At 54.0% G+C, this 17183-nt stretch overlaps 3 protein-coding genes across 3 annotated transcripts; 1 reads left to right on the forward strand and 2 right to left on the reverse strand.

The window, feature by feature from the left end:
- Positions 1–88: 88 nt before the first annotated feature.
- Positions 89–4814, reverse strand: PYGO2 (pygopus family PHD finger 2). The gene is made up of 3 exons (XM_023213879.1): positions 4509–4814; positions 4011–4060; positions 89–2900 (listed from the first exon to the last, which is right to left on the reverse strand). Exons 1-3 carry the CDS (start codon positions 4609–4611, stop codon positions 1836–1838), a joined length of 1218 nt encoding a protein of 405 aa, XP_023069647.1. The 5' UTR covers positions 4612–4814; the 3' UTR covers positions 89–1835.
- LOC111543734 (translation initiation factor IF-2) lies at positions 4583–5806 on the forward strand. Its single transcript, XM_023213880.2, is given in 3 exon segments — positions 4583–5160; positions 5163–5272; positions 5274–5806. Coding segments are annotated over 3 exon segments (654 nt in total). The 5' UTR covers positions 4583–4647; the 3' UTR covers positions 5305–5806.
- Positions 5330–14943, reverse strand: SHC1 (SHC adaptor protein 1). The gene is given in 13 exon segments (XM_023213875.3): positions 5330–6968; positions 8597–8835; positions 8998–9129; positions 9215–9284; positions 9372–9473; positions 9475–9571; positions 10742–10868; positions 11051–11102; positions 11274–11327; positions 11565–11684; positions 11841–11904; positions 12448–12518; positions 13101–14943. Coding segments are annotated over 13 exon segments (1752 nt in total). The 5' UTR covers positions 13596–14943; the 3' UTR covers positions 5330–6839.
- Between the last annotated feature and the right edge of the window lie 2240 nt (positions 14944–17183).

The raw sequence follows: 17183 nt of genomic DNA on the forward strand, positions 1-17183 counted from the left end.
ATACATATCCTCAACCCCTAAGCACCCTACCCAGCAGTGACAGTGGCTCATTCCAGCCTTTTCACACAGCAACAGCAAGGAGTCCTTGTCTGGGATTTTAAAGTCATTTTATTAATCCAACAGTACAAAAGACCCCCCACCACCACCGCATTCTGCCATCACTTTCTTCCAAAAAGTAGTGGAGTGAGAGGGCGAGAGGGAGCAGATCCAGCAAAGACACTCCCCTAGGAGCCATTTTACAAAATGCGGAGCGGGGGAAGACAACACAAAAATAGCAACAGATAAATGGGGCAAACAGAACCACAAACACAAGAGGCGAGCAGCAGGGTGGCGGTGGGGCGGGGGGAAGGTTGACATCTACACCATTTTAGTGTGGGGGATACTGGGAACGATGCCCAGAGGCTGCTCTCTCCTTCCGGCCTCGAAGGTTGTCAGCTCCACTAGAGCAGGGTCTTCTCTCCTCATGCCAGGAACTGAGAGAAGTGGGGGTAGGGGACCACTAGGTCTTTGCCACTATACCTCGAGCCGGGGAACCCCTAACTTCTCTGAGGAGGGCCTGCTTTCCCCACCCCATGGAGGAATGTGTGCATGAACCAAAAAGGAGAACGAGCAGCGCTAAGGTCCTCATCAGACCCCAGGCCCGTCTCTGGCAGGCAGTGCTTAAAAAATAAAAAAGGACAAATAAAGCCCAGTGTAGGCCTTTGGCTGAGAGGAATGAGAATTGCTAATCACCAGGCCCAAGATATGAAAGAATAGCAGAGAAGCAACAATCTCCAGGCTCCTCTGCCTTTGAGTACCATGGCAATGAGGATGCCGCCACATCCCCTACCCACAGGCTGTGACAGGGCCTCACCTGGATCCTTTCGTCAGGGAAGAAATGAGGTATAAGGGCTCTGCACCTTTTCAAGCTTTCCTTCAATCAAGCCAGGAAGGCAGGGGAATAAGGGCACCGAAAGTTGAACATACGGAGTATAATGTGCAACAGATGGGCTAGGGGAGGAGGGTACCACCAAAATCCAGACTTTCAGGACAGCCCAAACTTCAAATATTCTGGTCTGTCAGATAACATATCCCAATTTTTGGCAAATATATGGTCATTAGGAGAAAAGCACAAGAGAGGCTGAGAAAGGACCAGTGACTTTGGTATGAGGAAGATATGTCCTGACAGCATCTCTCACCTACTGTCTTGAAGCCCCAAATCACCAAGAAACTGCCATAACCAGGAACTCTCCTGCTTCTTCAGGCTATTTGGTTCTCTGAGGGGGGAGGAGTTGGGTAAGTCTTGGAGGAAGCCAAGGAGTGGGTAGAAAAAGGGGAAAACCCCCATTTATTCCCTAAAGCTGTCTCCCAGAGCCCATAAAAGGGCTATTGCAGGGATGGCAAGACCCCAATTCCTCTGGCCAGAAACCTTTAACACTTGACTCCAAAAACTAAGGCTGGAGCTGTGGGGCTCGGTAGGGGTGTTAGGCACAGGTGTTAGGGGCATCCATCATCAGCAGAAGGAACACCCCTGCCCTCCGGATCTTCCTCCAACCCCTTTTCTCTTGCAGCCACACTCCTGGGCCTCCAGAAACAGCCACAAAATGGCTCTGCTCAGCAGGGCTTTGGTTTCCTGGATCTCTGTAGATCTCAACATGTAAGTTTCCCAAAACAGTGAGCAATCCAGGCTCTTCTGCCTGCCCACCTCAATTCCTTTTCTGCTCCCAGGAGCAACTGTTTCTGCCCCATGGGGATGGAAAACCAGTGGAAACAAGGACCAAGAGCCAGACATCAAAAAAATCACCCTGGAAGAGCAGGGAGAGACATGTGCACTTCCCTGGGCCACTTCGCCAGCATCACCCATCGTTAGCAGCCACCAGCTGCCCCATGCCCTCGCGGATGTAGACAGACTGGATCTCCTTGGTCTTGAGGCAGAGATCGCAGGCCCAGACGGCTGAAGCTTCAGTGGTCAGTAGCCCATAGGCGCTCTCAGTCATGCCTGTGCACTCACGGTGGAACCACTTCTGGCAGGAGGCCTCACACAGAATGGCATCCTGGTCATCATTCACCTCACTCCGACAGGCACCACAAGGGTACACCAAGCCTGGGGGAGGCTGGGGCCCAGAGCCCCCACCTGCCTTGCCAGGGGGTGCCAAGCTGTTGGCATCTGGAGTGCCCCCACCCCGCCCACTACTGTTTGGGGGGAAACTGGGCTGGTTCCCATTAACAGCAGCAGCTGGGGAGCCTGAGTGGGGTTCCTGGGGAAAAGCAGTAGGAGCAGGTGGATTCAAGGGCTTCCCCCCATCCTCACCACCAGGGCCAGGAAAGCCAGGGTCCGGACCAGGAAAGGGACTTGTGTTAGGCGTCAGGCTGGGAAGCCCCTGACCAGGTCTCTGAAGAGGAGAAGGGCCAAAAGGAGCCCCTGGCTGAGCAAATCGTTGGGACAGAGAAGGTGGGCCCAATTCTGCTCTGGGAGGCTGTCCCATGGTGGGTGAGATCATGGGACCAAATCCCCCAACTGGGCCCGGCATCATCTGCCCGCTGGGAGGACTAAAGTTTTGACCTAGAGGCTGGTTGAAGGGTTGGCTGGGAAAATTCATGTTGCCTGGGGGTGGGTAGCCAGGGCCCTGGGGGGGCATGTTGAAAGCAGGGCCCATAGGATTGGGAGGGAAGGGGGGCGGCTGTCGACGAAGTGGCTGGGGGCCCCCTCCAACTCCAGTGCCATAGCCTGGGGGTACCTGGCCCGCCATGCCCCCCTGCACGCGGAAGCCTCCAAAGGGCACAGGACTGCCAAGGAATGGAGGGGCACCCCCCACCTTGGGGGCTCCGAAGTCATCTTCAAAAGGGTTGGATGCAACCAGGTGATCCACCATGGGAGTCGGGGGTGGTGCAAACTCCGTCAGATGTGAGTATGCAGGGCCCTAATGAGAAACAGTTGAGGGGAAGAGGGTCATGGAGGGAAACACAGAACTAAACCAAGAGAGCACTACCAACACAATACACATTTTGGAGGCTGATACTGGGCAGCTCAGGCCTAAAATCAATATGGACCACAGGCTGGGTGCAGTGGCTCACGCCTGTAATCCCAGCACTTTGGGCGGTGGAGGCGGGCAGATCACAAGGTCAGGAGATTGAGACCATCCTGGCTAACACGGTGAAACCCCGTCCCTACCAAAAATACAAAAAAATTAGCCAGGTGTGGTGGTGGGCGCCTGTAGTACCAGCTACTCGGGAGACTGAGGCAGGAGAATGGTGTGAACCCGGGAGGCAGAGCTTGCAGTGAGCCAAGATCGCGCCACTGCACTCCAGCCTGGGCGACAGAGCAAGACTCCGTCTCAAAAAAAATAAAAAATAAAAAAAATATGGACCACAGGCCGGGCACAGTGGCTCACACCTGTAATGCTAACACTTTGGGAAGCCGAGGCAGGAGGATCCCTTGAGCCCAGGAGTTTGAACCCAGCCTAGGCAACACAGCAAGACTCTGTTACTACCAAAAAAAAAAAAGCCAAGAGAAAGAGGGTGGAGAGTGGAACCAGCATAGTGCAGTAACTGTGTTTTAAAAACGGGCAGAAATAGAATGGAATCCCAGCTCTGACCGTGAAAAACAACCTCAAGACTGTGGAGCACGTATTTAACATTTTTAACCCCCAGATTTCTCGTCGTAAAATAGGGATAATGCCTATCTCCCCCAAACTGTTAAAAGCATGTTAGCACAATCCCTGGCACTAAAAAAAGGCTCAGAAAGTGGAAGGTGTTACGTTATCATCATGAGGAAACCAGGACAGGAAACACGGAGAAGACTGGAACCCTGCGTGGTAAGAACTTTGGTCGAATCATCTCTTAGGAGAGAATACTTTCCCCTAAATTTGTTATAAGGTTCAGGGAAAGACCAAGAAACAAAGCAAGAAAGACAGTTTTCTCTCTCCTCCCTGCAGTTGATGTAAGATACAAACAGATACTGGAATGGCAGAGTAGACAGTGTGCCGCCAAGGGGCTGCCGGGAACCACCCCCACCGCCAACAACCATTCACCTGAGTATTTGACTTCCTTCGCTTCTTTTCTGGGCTCTTCATTTGCAGACCTGGAAGAGCGGCAAAAGGAAGACGCAGACAAGTTTCCCTGAGGTTTCCCCAACCTCTTTTCTCTCAGCCATGCTCTGAGGAACTCCTTTAACGTCAATACATACTTGCTTATTTATTCAACAAATGCTAACAAGGAGTGCAATATGAAAAACAGATTGTGAAGATGATCATACTCTCAGCTATGTCTTCCTTTAAATGAGAGATATCCCATCTTTCGATATCCTCAAGCTCCAAGTGACTACCGAATTCCATGTGGCTCCAAACTCTAGCGTCCTCAATGTGTGACACCTGTCCCCAACTCCTGAAGGATTACACCCACCCATCCTTTTCACCTGAGCCTCCCTTCAAGCCCTTCAGCCTGTGAAACGACCCCCTCCCACCATCCCTCCCCTCTAAGGTTCCCAAGTCCTGGGCTTCTTCAGCCCCCGCCCCTCGCAGCGCTCTCACCGGCCTTGCCCTGCTTCCTCCCGGTGCTGGGCGGCGCAGGGGGCGGTGCGGGGCCGCCACCTCCCTCCAGCTTGTCCGGTGGGGGCGGCGCCGAGGCGGCCATGGAGTGGGGGACCGGGGTTAGCGGCGGCGGCGGGGGATGGAGGCGCCCTCGGGCTGCACCATCGCCCAGAAGGGGAGTCAGGGGCAGCACAGGCCCCCAAGCTGCAGCAACCTCAAAGTGCGACGACAGCAAAGCGCCCAGCCACGGCGCGAACTGCGCGCTCTCTCCAGACTCGCCGCCAGCCAGCGGCGGCAGCAACCGGAACCGGAACTCGGCGCGGCCACCACCACTAAGTCCGGCGGGGAGGGGGAGCAAGGACCGGACGAGACTCGACGCCAGAAAACAGGCGGCAGGCGAGGGGCGAGGCTTACCACGGCACCACGCGAGTGGAGAGGGTCGTTTCCGCTAGCGGCGGCCCACACCAGCTCACCGAGGGACGGCGGAGCGCGGCCTTGCTGTCGGACCGTACCATCCCGGGAGGTGGAGCCACCGCGGAGGGGCGCGCGCGAGCCGAGGGCGCGCCCGGGAGGTCCAGGTAGCCCGGGGGCCGGCGTGGCGGCGCCGGGGAGTCCCGGCTCCTGCCTGGACGCACCCGGAGCCAGCCCCCGCCCCCCGGACACAACATCCTCACGGGGACGGTGGCGCGACACGCCCCACTCTGCCGCGCCGAAACTCCGCAGACCCCCAGCTTCCCTCGGCGGCCGCGACCTCCCGCCTCACCGCTGTGCCAAGGGCCCGCGGCGTACACAATAGGCTTCCCAGGATTAAGAGGCAGAGGTAGAAGAAATACGGACTTTAATGAAGAGTTTTCCCTTTGGTATAAGTGAGACCCGTGGAAACATCCAAACAGCAAAAGGAGTCCAGGATGAAAATGGTCAACTGTCCCTTATCCACAAGGCCAAAAGAGGGGGGCGGCTTGCTGTGGTGTGGCCACCCCGGGCCTACGCTGGGCCGGGCCTGTAGAAGGTACTCAGGAACTGCAGGTTTTGCGTTTCCCATCCATGAAACTGACAGGCATTCGAGCTGACTTCTGCCTCTCAGTCTCACGGTAAGAGACCCAAGTTTTTCTAGTCCTAGATGGAAATAAATTTCATCTGCCTCAGGTCTCCGGTATAAAAGGTGCGATCCCAGTTACCTCATAGGCCTGGGCGAGGAAAATGCCAAGAGCTGTAAAAGGGCTTGGAAAAGTCAAAAAGGTGATGTATAAATGTAGTAATTGATTACTATTTTGTGCTCGAGAATAAGCCATGGAAAACAAAATAGGAAAGTAAGTCTACAGCCCTAAAATATATGCATATAAAACTTTAAAAGAATGCAGTTCCAACTCTACAGATGGTATCTGGGGATTGTCTACTGCTTTAGAGTCTCAATGCCCTTTTTCCCACCTCCACAAAATCCACCTGGGAGAGTGAACTGTACAAGAGGCCCAAATTCAGTCACCCCCACCCCACCCTCCCAGAAAGGGAGGCAGGGCAGAGGCTCCAAGAAGGGCTACGCTTTGGCTGTAGAGTACAATAGGCATGCAACATGGGAGGGCAGGCCTTATGAAATGTATATACAGACCCCTTGGGGTGAGGGGCCCCGGCCAGGAGGCACTGAGCAAGGGAGGGATCCATCTCCCCCCTGGCCGGGAGGGGGGCTCTGGGGCAATCTCTAAGGGTTGCATATCCCCAGGGAGAGGGGACAGCTGCCACTCCTGCCTCTGTTATCCCAACCCAAACCGGAGAGAGTGCTGAGCAAGAAGACAGGTCCCAGAAGCCAAGAAGGTGTTGGCATCCCTGTCATTGAACTCAGGGGCCCAAGAACTCTGCATAAAACATCATCAGACCTAAGAGATAGTCAAAGGCACAAAGTTTAAACATGGGGTGGGTGGGGGTGTTGAGAAGGGTCTGGGATACCCTGAAGCCCAGAAGTGTGATTTGTTCCCCCTTGCCCAAAAGGGTGACTGTTCCACTGGGCCTGTCACCACAGGACATTTTCCATGACAAGCACTCACTTTCTTGGGGAAGGGGCATCAGGTTGGCACAGGAAAGGCCCAGGTGAAGGGCCAGTCTGTACATTAATACTTTGGTGATTAATGTTTGGGGAGAGGCAGGATTCTCCCCCAGGCTTCCGACTCAAACCCTCAAACCCTCTTACTTAGCTGGATATGAAACCCAGAGTCCACACTACTCCCAGTTCTGACACAAGGCCAAGCCCACAGAACACTCCCAAATGAGGTCCCAAGACTTAGGGAATAGGGTGGAAGGGATTGGAGGGCATCTTCTGGAAGAGAGCTCTGGGGCAGATCACAGTTTCCGCTCCACAGGTTGCTGTAGACACAGTTCGCTGCCCGCAGAGATGATGGGCAAGTGATTGTCCATATGGTAGCTGATGAGGTGACTGACACTCTCAAAGCGGTGATCCTTAGTCCGAACCTGGGAGGGTGGGAAGGAAGAAGGTCAATTCAGGTGAAGAGTCAAATAAGACCTCAGCCTCCAAGGTGGAAGAGGGTAAAACAGACAAGAGGCTTGAAGAAGGAGAAAAAAATGGTAGGGGAGAGTGTGGCCTATCAGTCCTGATCATTAAGGTTTCTCTAGAAAGAAACAGTTGCAGAAATAGACAGGTCAGTGAAGTGGGAAAAGGCAAAGGTGACATCAGCCCTGAAAGAGTGAAGCTGAGAGCTATATACCCTTTTCTTGACCTGGAGAAAGTTGGCATGTCTCAGAAGAGTATACACAGTGCAAAAAAAGATGTGGAGGCTGGGCATGGTGGCTCATGCCTGTAATCCCAGCACTCTGGGAGGCTATGGGAGGCAGATCACTTGAGCCCAGGAGTTTAAGAACAGCTTGGGCAACATGGCGAAACCCCATCTCAACAACAACAACAACAAAAATACAAAAATTAGCCGGGTGTGCCTCCACACCCCAGCCTGGGTGACAAAGCAAAACCCTATCTCAAAAAAAAAAGAGAAAGAGGAAAGGAGGCTGAGATTGCTGTAGAAAACAGACAAAAGTTTGTTTGTTTCTAGACAGGGTCTCTGTCACCCAGGCTAGAGTGCAATGGCGCAGTCATGGCTCACTGTAACGTCGAACTCCTGGGCTCAAGCCTCAGCCTCCTGGGTAGGTAGGACTACAGGCATGTGTCACCATTCCTGACTAATTTTTTGTTTTTTTTATTTTTCTAGAGACAAGGTCTTGCTATGTTGCCTAGGCTGGTCTCGAACTCCTGGCCTCAAGCAATCCTCCCACCTCAGCTTCCCAAAATGTTGGGATTACAGGCATGAGCCACCACACCTGGCTAAACAAGGAAAGTTCTGAAGAACAGTGAGGCAGTGCAGATAAGAGAAAGCACAGTGGTCTGACTCCTGAGTCTGGGGAGCTGGAGAAGCCCTTGGATCTTCTTACAAAAGGAAACTTGCAGTGTCTAGCCTTTAACCATGTGACATTGGGCATCACAACCTCTTCAGGGTGGTTTCCTTATTTGTAAAAATGGGCACAGATGAGATGACTGCCTTCTAGCTCTGATAAGGCTTGGGGATTTGAGGACGGTCCAGGACCGTATTTGTTTTGTTTTGTTTTTTTAGACAATCTCACTCTGTCACCCAGGCTGGAGTGCAGTGGTGCGATCTCAGCTCATTGCAACCTCTGCCTCCTGGTTCAAGCAATTCTCCTGCCTCAGCTCCTGAGTAGCTGGGACTACAGGTGCCCACCACCACACCTAATTTTTGTATTTTTAGTAGAGATGGGGTTTCACCATATTGGTCAGGCTGGTCTCAAACTCCTGACCTCAGGTGATTCACCCGCCTCAGCTTCCCAAAGTGCTGGGATTACAGGTGTGAGCCACCACGCCCAGCCCTATAGTGCCAGGACTATAAAGAACATAGTTCAGGCTAAGGGATGAGCCCCTGGAGGACGATGCCAGACACCCTAAAGAGCAAGAGAGGTCCACAAAGAGCTGCTCAGCGGGAATGTCTAGAAAGCAATGAGGGAAGGAACAGGGATACACTGCAGGATACTGTACCTTCCCTTCTGCCACCCCTCACCCACACCTCTGCCACACTCACCACACCCTCAGGGTCCACCAGTAGCAGATGCTTGGGCTGCCCACTCTGCAAGCCAGTGAGCACATACTGGCCAGGTGTGGTCGTGCTCTCCCGCACCAGGAAGTCCCCGTTGAGCTGCAGCAGTGCCTCAGCCTCCCGCCGACTCAGCTTCCCATGGAACCAGGGCTCCCCTCGGAGCTGCTCAGCCATGGACACTGACTGGGGAGGTGGAGGCACCCGAAGAGCATCTTCAAAGGGCTCTGGAAGTGTAGATGGAGGGTGAGGGAAAGTAGCGGGCACAACACACACCCAAGACCCAGACTTCAGGGAAGGGAAGTCAGGAAGGAAAGAGCAGATAGGCAGGAGAAGGGCCAGAACCAAGTAGAAAGGTGGGGATGCAGAGAGGAAAGACAAGCACTCACTCATATCAAACAGGTCACGGGGTGCACTGCCATTGACAGCAGGATTGGGGAGCCCCGCACCACCCACTGCTTGCCGGACCTTGTCTAGGTTCTGGACGTTGACATAGGAGGGATCGTCAAAGAGCTCTCTGCCTGCTGAGGAAAGAGAGGTTCTACAGTGATCCCCAGCCCTGCCTCCAACACTCCCTGGCTCTGTCCATCTCAGCTCCCTTCATACCTGGACAGGGTGGTGGAGGTGGCATCTGTTTTCGGACTTCTGGATCTCCCCCAACAGGGTGTCCTACAGGCTGCAGGGATAAAAATAAGGTGAGGCCAGAAGCCCTAAACAACCACTCCCACCCTAGGCCCAGCCTACCTCCATCCAAGGAACTTACCAGTGTAGCTCCCAAGTGGCTAGGGGTCTGGGTACTGGGTGCAGTGGATCGAGCAGCCCCTGGAGCAGCTCCTTCCCGAAGCCTCATGTCTACCACCCCCCCCCAGGGGGGGTTCCTTCCCCGGGAAGTCATTATAGTACTGATGGTCAGCTGGCTCTTCCTCCTCCTCATCCCACGCTGAGCCATCAAAGCCAGCCATCCTGAGCGACAGGACAGTGAAGGTGTAGCTATAAATGTGTGGTGGGCAGGAGGAGGGGAGGAGGAAATAGAACAGCAGCCATCTATTGGGTATTTACTATGGATTAGGCCTGAGGCTGAGTGTTTTATATACACAATCATTTCATTCTCCTGGCAACCCCATAAGGTAGGTATTGTTTCCTTCCCCAATTTTATATATGAGGAAAATGAGGGTCAGAGGTGAAAAGATTTGCCCAAGGTCTCACAACTAAAAGGCGGCTAAGCTCAGATTTAAATTCAGGTTTGACTTTAAAGCTCGTCCCCTTGGCCAGGTGCAATGGCTCACGCCTATAATCCCAACGCTTTCAGAGGCCAAGGAGGGAGGGCTGTTTGAGCCTAGGAGTTCAAGACCAGCCAGGGCAACATAGCGAGACCTTATCTCTACCAAAATAAAACTACTACTACTCAGCCACGTGTGGTGGCATGCAACTGTGGTCCCATCTACTCAGGAGGCTAAGGTGGGAGGATCACTCAAGCCCAGGATATGGAGGCTACATTGAGCTGTGATTGCACCACTGAACTCCAGCCTGGGCTACAGAGCAAGGCTCTGTCTCAAAATAAATAAGTAATGCTCTTGCTCTTGATCTCTGTGCTCTCTCCCAACAAGGAAGGGAAGCACTTTGTGGGGTGTGTGTGTGTGTGTGTCAGCAGGGAGGCGCTCCAGCTCCAGAATATTTTTACCTCTCCTAAATATTCAATCCCTGCTGGCTCCACTGCTTATCCCTCAAGGCCTGAGGTGGGAAAGACTGTAATCTCAGGGAAAAGAGATATCCTCCCAAACCCAAAGTCTTGATGGCTTCTAGAGGCAGGAAAACACAGAATGCCAAGTAGAGAAATAAGCAAGAAAGAGGAATGGGAATAGAAAAATCCCACCTAGCCAGAGAGAGATGTAACTTGGAGGCCCCGGACTACAGCTCCACCATGAGCAAACAAGAAAAGCTGGCCCTGCGGCAAGCAGGGCCTCAAAAGCCGTTCCTCCTGGGCCACAGGAAACAGAAGAATAGCAGGAAGTGGGAAGCAGAGGCACACAGGTTATTCCCTCCCTGAACCTCTCAGCTCAAGTGTTGGAAGAACAGCCCTCCTTTCCCAATCCTGGTCTCAAAAGCTGCTCCACACTCTCCCCACCTGCTCACCTGTCATGAGGGGTGACCAGTTTGGGTGGGTTCCTGAGGTATTGTTTGAAGCGCAACTCGAAGGCCTGGCCAATGGTGCTGATGACATCCTGGGCAAGCCCTTCGGGACACTCCAGAATGTGGCAGGCTGAAGGCACAGCAGAGGCTGTCAGTGAGTTGAGCCCACTGGGAGGAGGCACAGTCGGGGGCCCTCATCTTCCTCGGCAGGAACCCCCACTTAGATCTACTTAGAGTGGGTACAGATGACCCCAGGTCCTACTCACCTCCTCAAACAGCCAGACCCACCCAGTGCTCCCCACCATGCCTCACCTCTCTGATTCACAGGGTCTTTGGCAACGTAGGCGACATACTCGGCTGTGTCCTGGGGAGGAAGGTCAGAAAATTTTACAGTCCTCTTTACTCATGACCCCTAAAACCCAGTCCTTTTCAGATATCCCCAGAGTCCTAGCACCCCCACTTCTCTAATCAATGTCTTCCCAATCCCTAGCCCCTTGCTCTTCTCCCACCACCTTTGCTCTGTTCCCCAACTCACCGGATCCCCTCCGGATGCAAATGAGATAGATTGCATGTGATGGTTGGCGATGATCTGAGAATTAGGGCAGAGGATGGAGAAGGAAGGGAATGCCATGTGTCAGGCAGCTTCAGGGCCCAGAACCCTGGTGCCCCAGTCTCATTCTCTGGGTTCCTTATCCCATATCCTCATTTCCTCCTTCCCTACTGGTCTTCTGCTCTCAAGCCCTCTTCCTAGTTTTTGGCCTCCTAACTAGATCTCCCCTTAGCACCCCCATCGGTGTTTCTGGTCCACCTGCCCACCTCCACCAACCTGTTTGCAGTCTGCGGCCATGAGGTTGAGGCTGCTGGTGGAGACGGTGAGAGTGATTGGCATTCCAGCAAATTTCAGGTTACTCCTCCCCAGGATAGAGCTGAGCGGGCGGCTACAGGGCTAAGGTAGGGCCCAGGGTCTTAGAAGGTGAGGGTTCCCAGCACAGACAAACCATACTCTTGTCTCCTGGCCCTCTCCCCACATGCCCCACACTTGCCTCCTCACTGTCCCTCCACATTTCCCAGCAGCATCCCTATCCCCAAGGACCCCAAGTACCTTTCTCCTCCTTGTCGCCCCCTTAGCACCCGGCACAGCCTCACACACCAGACTGATGGCCTCCCTGGGGAAAGAGGGGTACTCAGACCCAGCGCCTGCCTGCCTGCCTCCCACTCAACTGGGGCTGCCACAGAGCTGGGGGAGGGGAAAGCCAGGCCAGACTCCCAGGGCACTCCAGGCTCTTTGTCGTGGTGGATTGAATTAAGGGCCTTTAATATTTGATGACACTGAGAGGCCGCTTCCTGGCTGATTGGGTTAGGGCCTCAATGGGTATAGCCCCACCCCCTTCCAGCTACCAAATGTCCCATTCCTTTCCCAAAGGCAGCAGCAACCTTCCATCTACCCCCATTTGCTACTCCAGCTCCACCTGCCAGCTGCTTCTGCTACCTTCCCCACAACTCCCAAGGCTGGACAGGTAAGGAGGATCCGGGCCAGAGGGGCCTCCTTTCAGTAAGAGGCAGAATCACTATCCCACCTTTCTCTCAATCCCCTTTGCTACCCAAAGATCAGCCCCAACCAGCAGCACCCAAGTGACCCACTCCCCTCCGCCCTTTCCCAGGGCCTCACTAATCCCAGGACTCCCACAGTCTACTCCCTCCCCACTAACCTGGTCACCTGAGTCCGGGTGTTGAAGTCCAGGGCTCGCATTGACTGAAGGACCTCCACACAGCCCATGTACTAAGGGGAGGGAGGAGAGCACAGCAGGTCAGCCGCTCCCTGACCCCAGTCCCTTCACAAAGGGCCCTAGGACTTTGCCCATATGGTCCCTAAGAGAAGTAAAGAGGAAGAAGTTCTGCCCACTTCCCGTGTCTACATCCCACAACCAAGGTGAAAGACAACAGGGAACGAGGAGAGAAAGAAAAGCCAGGCTAGAAGGACCTCACGCACTGGGGAGAGAGTTTGGAGGGGACCGACAGGCACTGACTGGGATGGAGCGACAACTCCAGAAGGCGGGAGAAGAATGGAGGAAAGGATCAAGAAGTCACTCCTTCCAACACTTATTAAGAGCTTCTGCCATGCTGGGCATTGTGCTAAGCATGGCAGGGTGGGGGTGGGGGAGTCAAAAGAAGGAAGGGGGCCCAGGCAGAGCTGGAAGGGAAGGGGCTACAGAATTGGGGAAGGGATGGGAAGGGTTTAGGAAATAGAACACTGAAACAGGGTTGTTGGGGAACAGCAGGAAAAAAGAATTCCAGCCAAGCTGGAGTGAGCAGAAGAACTGGAGGGGTCTGGGAGGGAATGGAAAGGAGGATGTTCACTCACCCGAACCAAGTAGGAAACCCCAGGTCCCATGACTTTGTCGTTGGGATGCAGCCAGCCCCGCGTGGGCTTATTGACAAAGCTCCCGTGGCGGGTCCACTCCTCGCCCCCCAGCTGGCCCCCTTCCACCCGAGTCCTGCGCCCGCCGCCTCCACTCAGCTTGTTCATGTCCTGGAGGAGGGGTAGGGGGCCTGAGTCTGGCATGGCTGCCCCTACGATCCCCTCCCCATCATCGGCTGCCCTTCCTGGCTCCCCCTTAGACCCTGGGCGCCCCCCAGCCGGGTTGGCCAGCCTCAGGTTGCTCATCCGGGGGAAGAAGGAGCACAGAGTAGTGGGACTATCGTCCCCAGGCAGAGGAGGCAGGATGGGCCCCAGGGATGAAGCTGATGGGGAAGGCAGCTCCTCCGGGGGGGTGGACCCTGAAGCCCCCTCCTCCAGCGATGACAGAGACTCATTCCGGAGTGGATTGTACTTGGGCTTGGGGGGCAGAAGATCCATAGCTGAGGTGAGAGAGGGGCTGCTGCCCGGCCTGGCCCCCCTGCCAGTTTGGGCAAGGGGGCCAGGCAGGGGGTATCCCCAGGCCCTTAGCCTGGTCGGACCTCCGTGGCCCAGGAGTCACAGAAGTCCTGGGGAGGGAGAGGGACAAGTGGCTTCCGCTCCCCAGCTCAGACCCAGACAGTTTCGGGCCCCATCCCCGCCCAACGTGGAGCCTCTTCTCTGGCTGAGAAGAGAACAGGCTGGACCCAGAGCTGCCTGGCTCCTCCCCAGGGGCGGAGAGCTAAAGGGAGAGACCAATCACGAGGACAGTGCTGACTCACAGGCTCAGAGGGGCTGAGCCCCCACCCCGCCCCATCCTCGGACTGGAGCAGGGGGTAGGGCTATCCAAGCTCCTCTCCCCTGCCCTACACAAACAACTAGTAATCTGGGGAGAAGGAAAGTGGGGGTGGGAAGGAAGCTTGGAGGAGTTGGACGGAAAGAAAGGAGATAGGAGGTCTGGGTCACTCGAAACCGGACACAGGCAGGCCAAAGGGGGCAGGAAGTCAGGCTAGAGTAGAGGGGAATGAGGGAGGAAACAGAGGCAGCTGCGGGTGGAAAAGGGAGGAGATCTCAGAGCTCAGCATTTCCCTTCCTGTTCTGGTTGGACACTCAAATTCCCCACCCTCCAGCCCAGGCCACCCCCAACCACTACCCCATACAGTAAGCCTGGGCCATTAGCATCCTCTGCTACAACAGCTGTGGACTGGAGCTAGCGAAGTGGGGATGGGAAGGAAGTGGTCCCAATGGATGCAGAGCAGGGTCAAGAGGAGAAGCAAAGTTGGTGAAAAAAGGGGAATAAAGTCCAACCTGGATGGTACATCAGAAAGCTACCAGGCAAGAGGGGAACAAGAGGACATGCTGGTCACGGCTTGTTCTCTAGGTATGCCATCTACCACACCAAGACCGATGGCTCATAGCCAAGCACTGTCCTCTCCCCTTTCCACAGGCCTTGTTAACACAGCACACTGTCAAGGGTGAGAATGAGGGAATCAGGTCCCCACTCCCACTCCAAACCACCCCAATTCATATCCCTCCTCTTACATATCCCACCTCTTTGGTGGCCCAAAGCCCCACCAAAGAGCACAGTGTCCCTCACACCAGGGGAAGAAACAGTTCTCCAAGAGAAGTAGAAACAACAAGCTAGGAAGGGACAGAGAGATCAGAAGACACATCTGTGTCAATAAGGACAGGAGAAAAAATAAGTAAGTACAGGAGAAAGGGGTGTCAGGAGAAGACGGGTTGAAGCTGGACACAGGGAACAGTCCCAAACTCATTCCTGCCACCCACGGCTTCCTGCCACTGCTCTTCTGGAGAATGCCATAGGCAAAGCTGGAAAGCGACCAAAAAAAAAAGAAAAAGAAAAAGCAAGTTAAAGATACATATTCCCACCGGGCACGGTGGCTCACACTCACACCTGTAATCCCAGCACTTTGGGAGGCTAAGGCGGGTGGATCACCTGAAGTCAGAAGTTTGAGACCAGCCTGGTCAACATGGTGAAACCCCGTCTCTACTAAAACTACAAAAATTAGCTGGGCATGGTGGTGGGCACCTGTAATCCCAGCTCGGGAAGCTGAGGCAGGAGAATCGCTTGAACCCAGGAGGTGGAGGTTGCAGTGAGCTGAGATCACGCCATTGCACTCCAGCCTGGGTGACAAGAGCAAAACTCTGCCTCAAAAAAAAAAAAAAAATACGTATTCACTCTTCACTCAAGCTCACCTTGGAATTACCCTTAGACTTACTTCAGAGGATTAAAATATAGATAGATAATTATCCTGATTAACAACATTAACACTTGAAGTGTGTTAGATACTGTATTTAACTCTTAAATCTCCCCTTAGCACTCATTCCAGAAGAGCTTTGTCACTGTCAGCCAATCCTGAGAAGGAATTTTATCACTTCTTTTCCAGCCAGCTCTCAGGCACAGAGAGAATGAGGAAAGGATTCCACCATAGCCTCACACCCCAAAAACACACAAACACACACTAGGATGTCCTCATCTGTTGAGATGATGTTCTGTGGGAGCCTGCAGTATCCAGAGCCAGGGAAGGACCAACGGGTGTGGGCGTTTGGAAGAAAAGAAAGAAGTATGACTGTTGAAATGTGCATGGGGAGAAAGGAGATTGCCTACTGGAAGTCCAGGTGATTGGGTGTAGGGAAAAAGCTGTGTGTGGCTTCTCAGCTCAACTGGGAGGAGGGGAGGGGGGTGGGAAGTGGCAGGAAATGGCGAAAGCCTCAGGAATGTTTCCAGCAGGGAAGGCTGGGCAAACGGGGCCAGGAGGAATGCCCAGACAAGAACTCTGGTTAGGGGGAGGGGAAGAGACAGAGAAGCAGCAACTGAACTGTCCCTTTAAAAAAAAGAAATCAAACAACAAAAAGGGCACTATTATCTACCCCCACTCCAAACCACCGTTTTTCTGGTAGAAAACTTGCTCCTGTCACACCCACATGCCACACACCAACAAATCCATGGTCCTATCCACTTATGGATAGGTACGCCTAGAGCTACTTCTGGGATAGAGTTGGTCCTGGGAAGGGAAGGCCAGGAGATGAGGCTGGGAGTCTGACAGCAAGTTTCTCTCCCTCTTGTGCCAAACCCTAAGTTCAGCCCCTTCAAATAGTTCTACCCTTGGAGGTGGTTAAGAAAGAGGAAAATGGGGCCGGGCGCGGTGGCTCACGCCTGTAATCCCAGCACTTAAGGAGGCTGAGACGGGTGGATCACCTGAGGTCAGGAGTTCGAGGCTAGCCTAGTCAACATGGTGAAACCCTCTCTCTACTAAAAATACAAAAATTAGCCGGGCGCGGTGGCGGGCGCCTATAATCCCAGCTACTCGGGAGGCTGAGGCAGGAGAATCACTTGAACCCAGGAGGCGGAGGTTGCGGTAAGTCGAGATTGCACAATTGCACTCCAGCCTGGGCAACAAGAGCAAAACTCCGTCTCAAAAAAAACAAAAAGAAAGAAAGGAAAACGGCTGCCTTTAATCTCACTCTTCACAGTCAGAGATGGGAACTTTGACTTCCCACCTGGGGGAGCACGAGAGTGCTCGGAAAACTGATCCCAAAGCCCAAAAAAAGACAAAGGACAGGAAAATATAAGCAGGTGGAGTTTCAGGGATTGACGACAAGGCTTTTCAGCTTATGACCCAGGTCCCACAAAGCTCGTAAGGGGGCGTGGTCCCCTAGGACGCGAACTTCAGACTTCTAAACGGGGAGGCTTTCTGGACAGTCAGACACGGATTACGAACGGGGCGTGGCTTCGGAGGGGCGGAGCCCCTAAGAGGCGTGGCTTCAACAAATTCGAATCGTTCTTTGAGGAGCAGGGTTTTGCCCTTTTGGGAGATAGGCTTTTTGACAGGAGTTAGCGGAGGATTGTTGCTAGGAGGCGGAGTTTCGGGGAATGGAAGGAGTAACGAAGGGCTTCAAGTAGTAGGGCTTGGAACGTGTCTGGGGGTGGGACTTCCAGGAAAACTGGGCGACAGGGTGGGGTCGGAGACAAAAAATAAAAATCAAGTCGGGGTTCGGGGGAGCCCCACGAAGTTGGGAGGTGGGACT

Source organism: Piliocolobus tephrosceles, chromosome 1, assembly GCF_002776525.5.
Source record: "Piliocolobus tephrosceles isolate RC106 chromosome 1, ASM277652v3, whole genome shotgun sequence".
In the NCBI taxonomy this organism is placed as follows: domain Eukaryota; kingdom Metazoa; phylum Chordata; class Mammalia; order Primates; family Cercopithecidae; genus Piliocolobus; species Piliocolobus tephrosceles.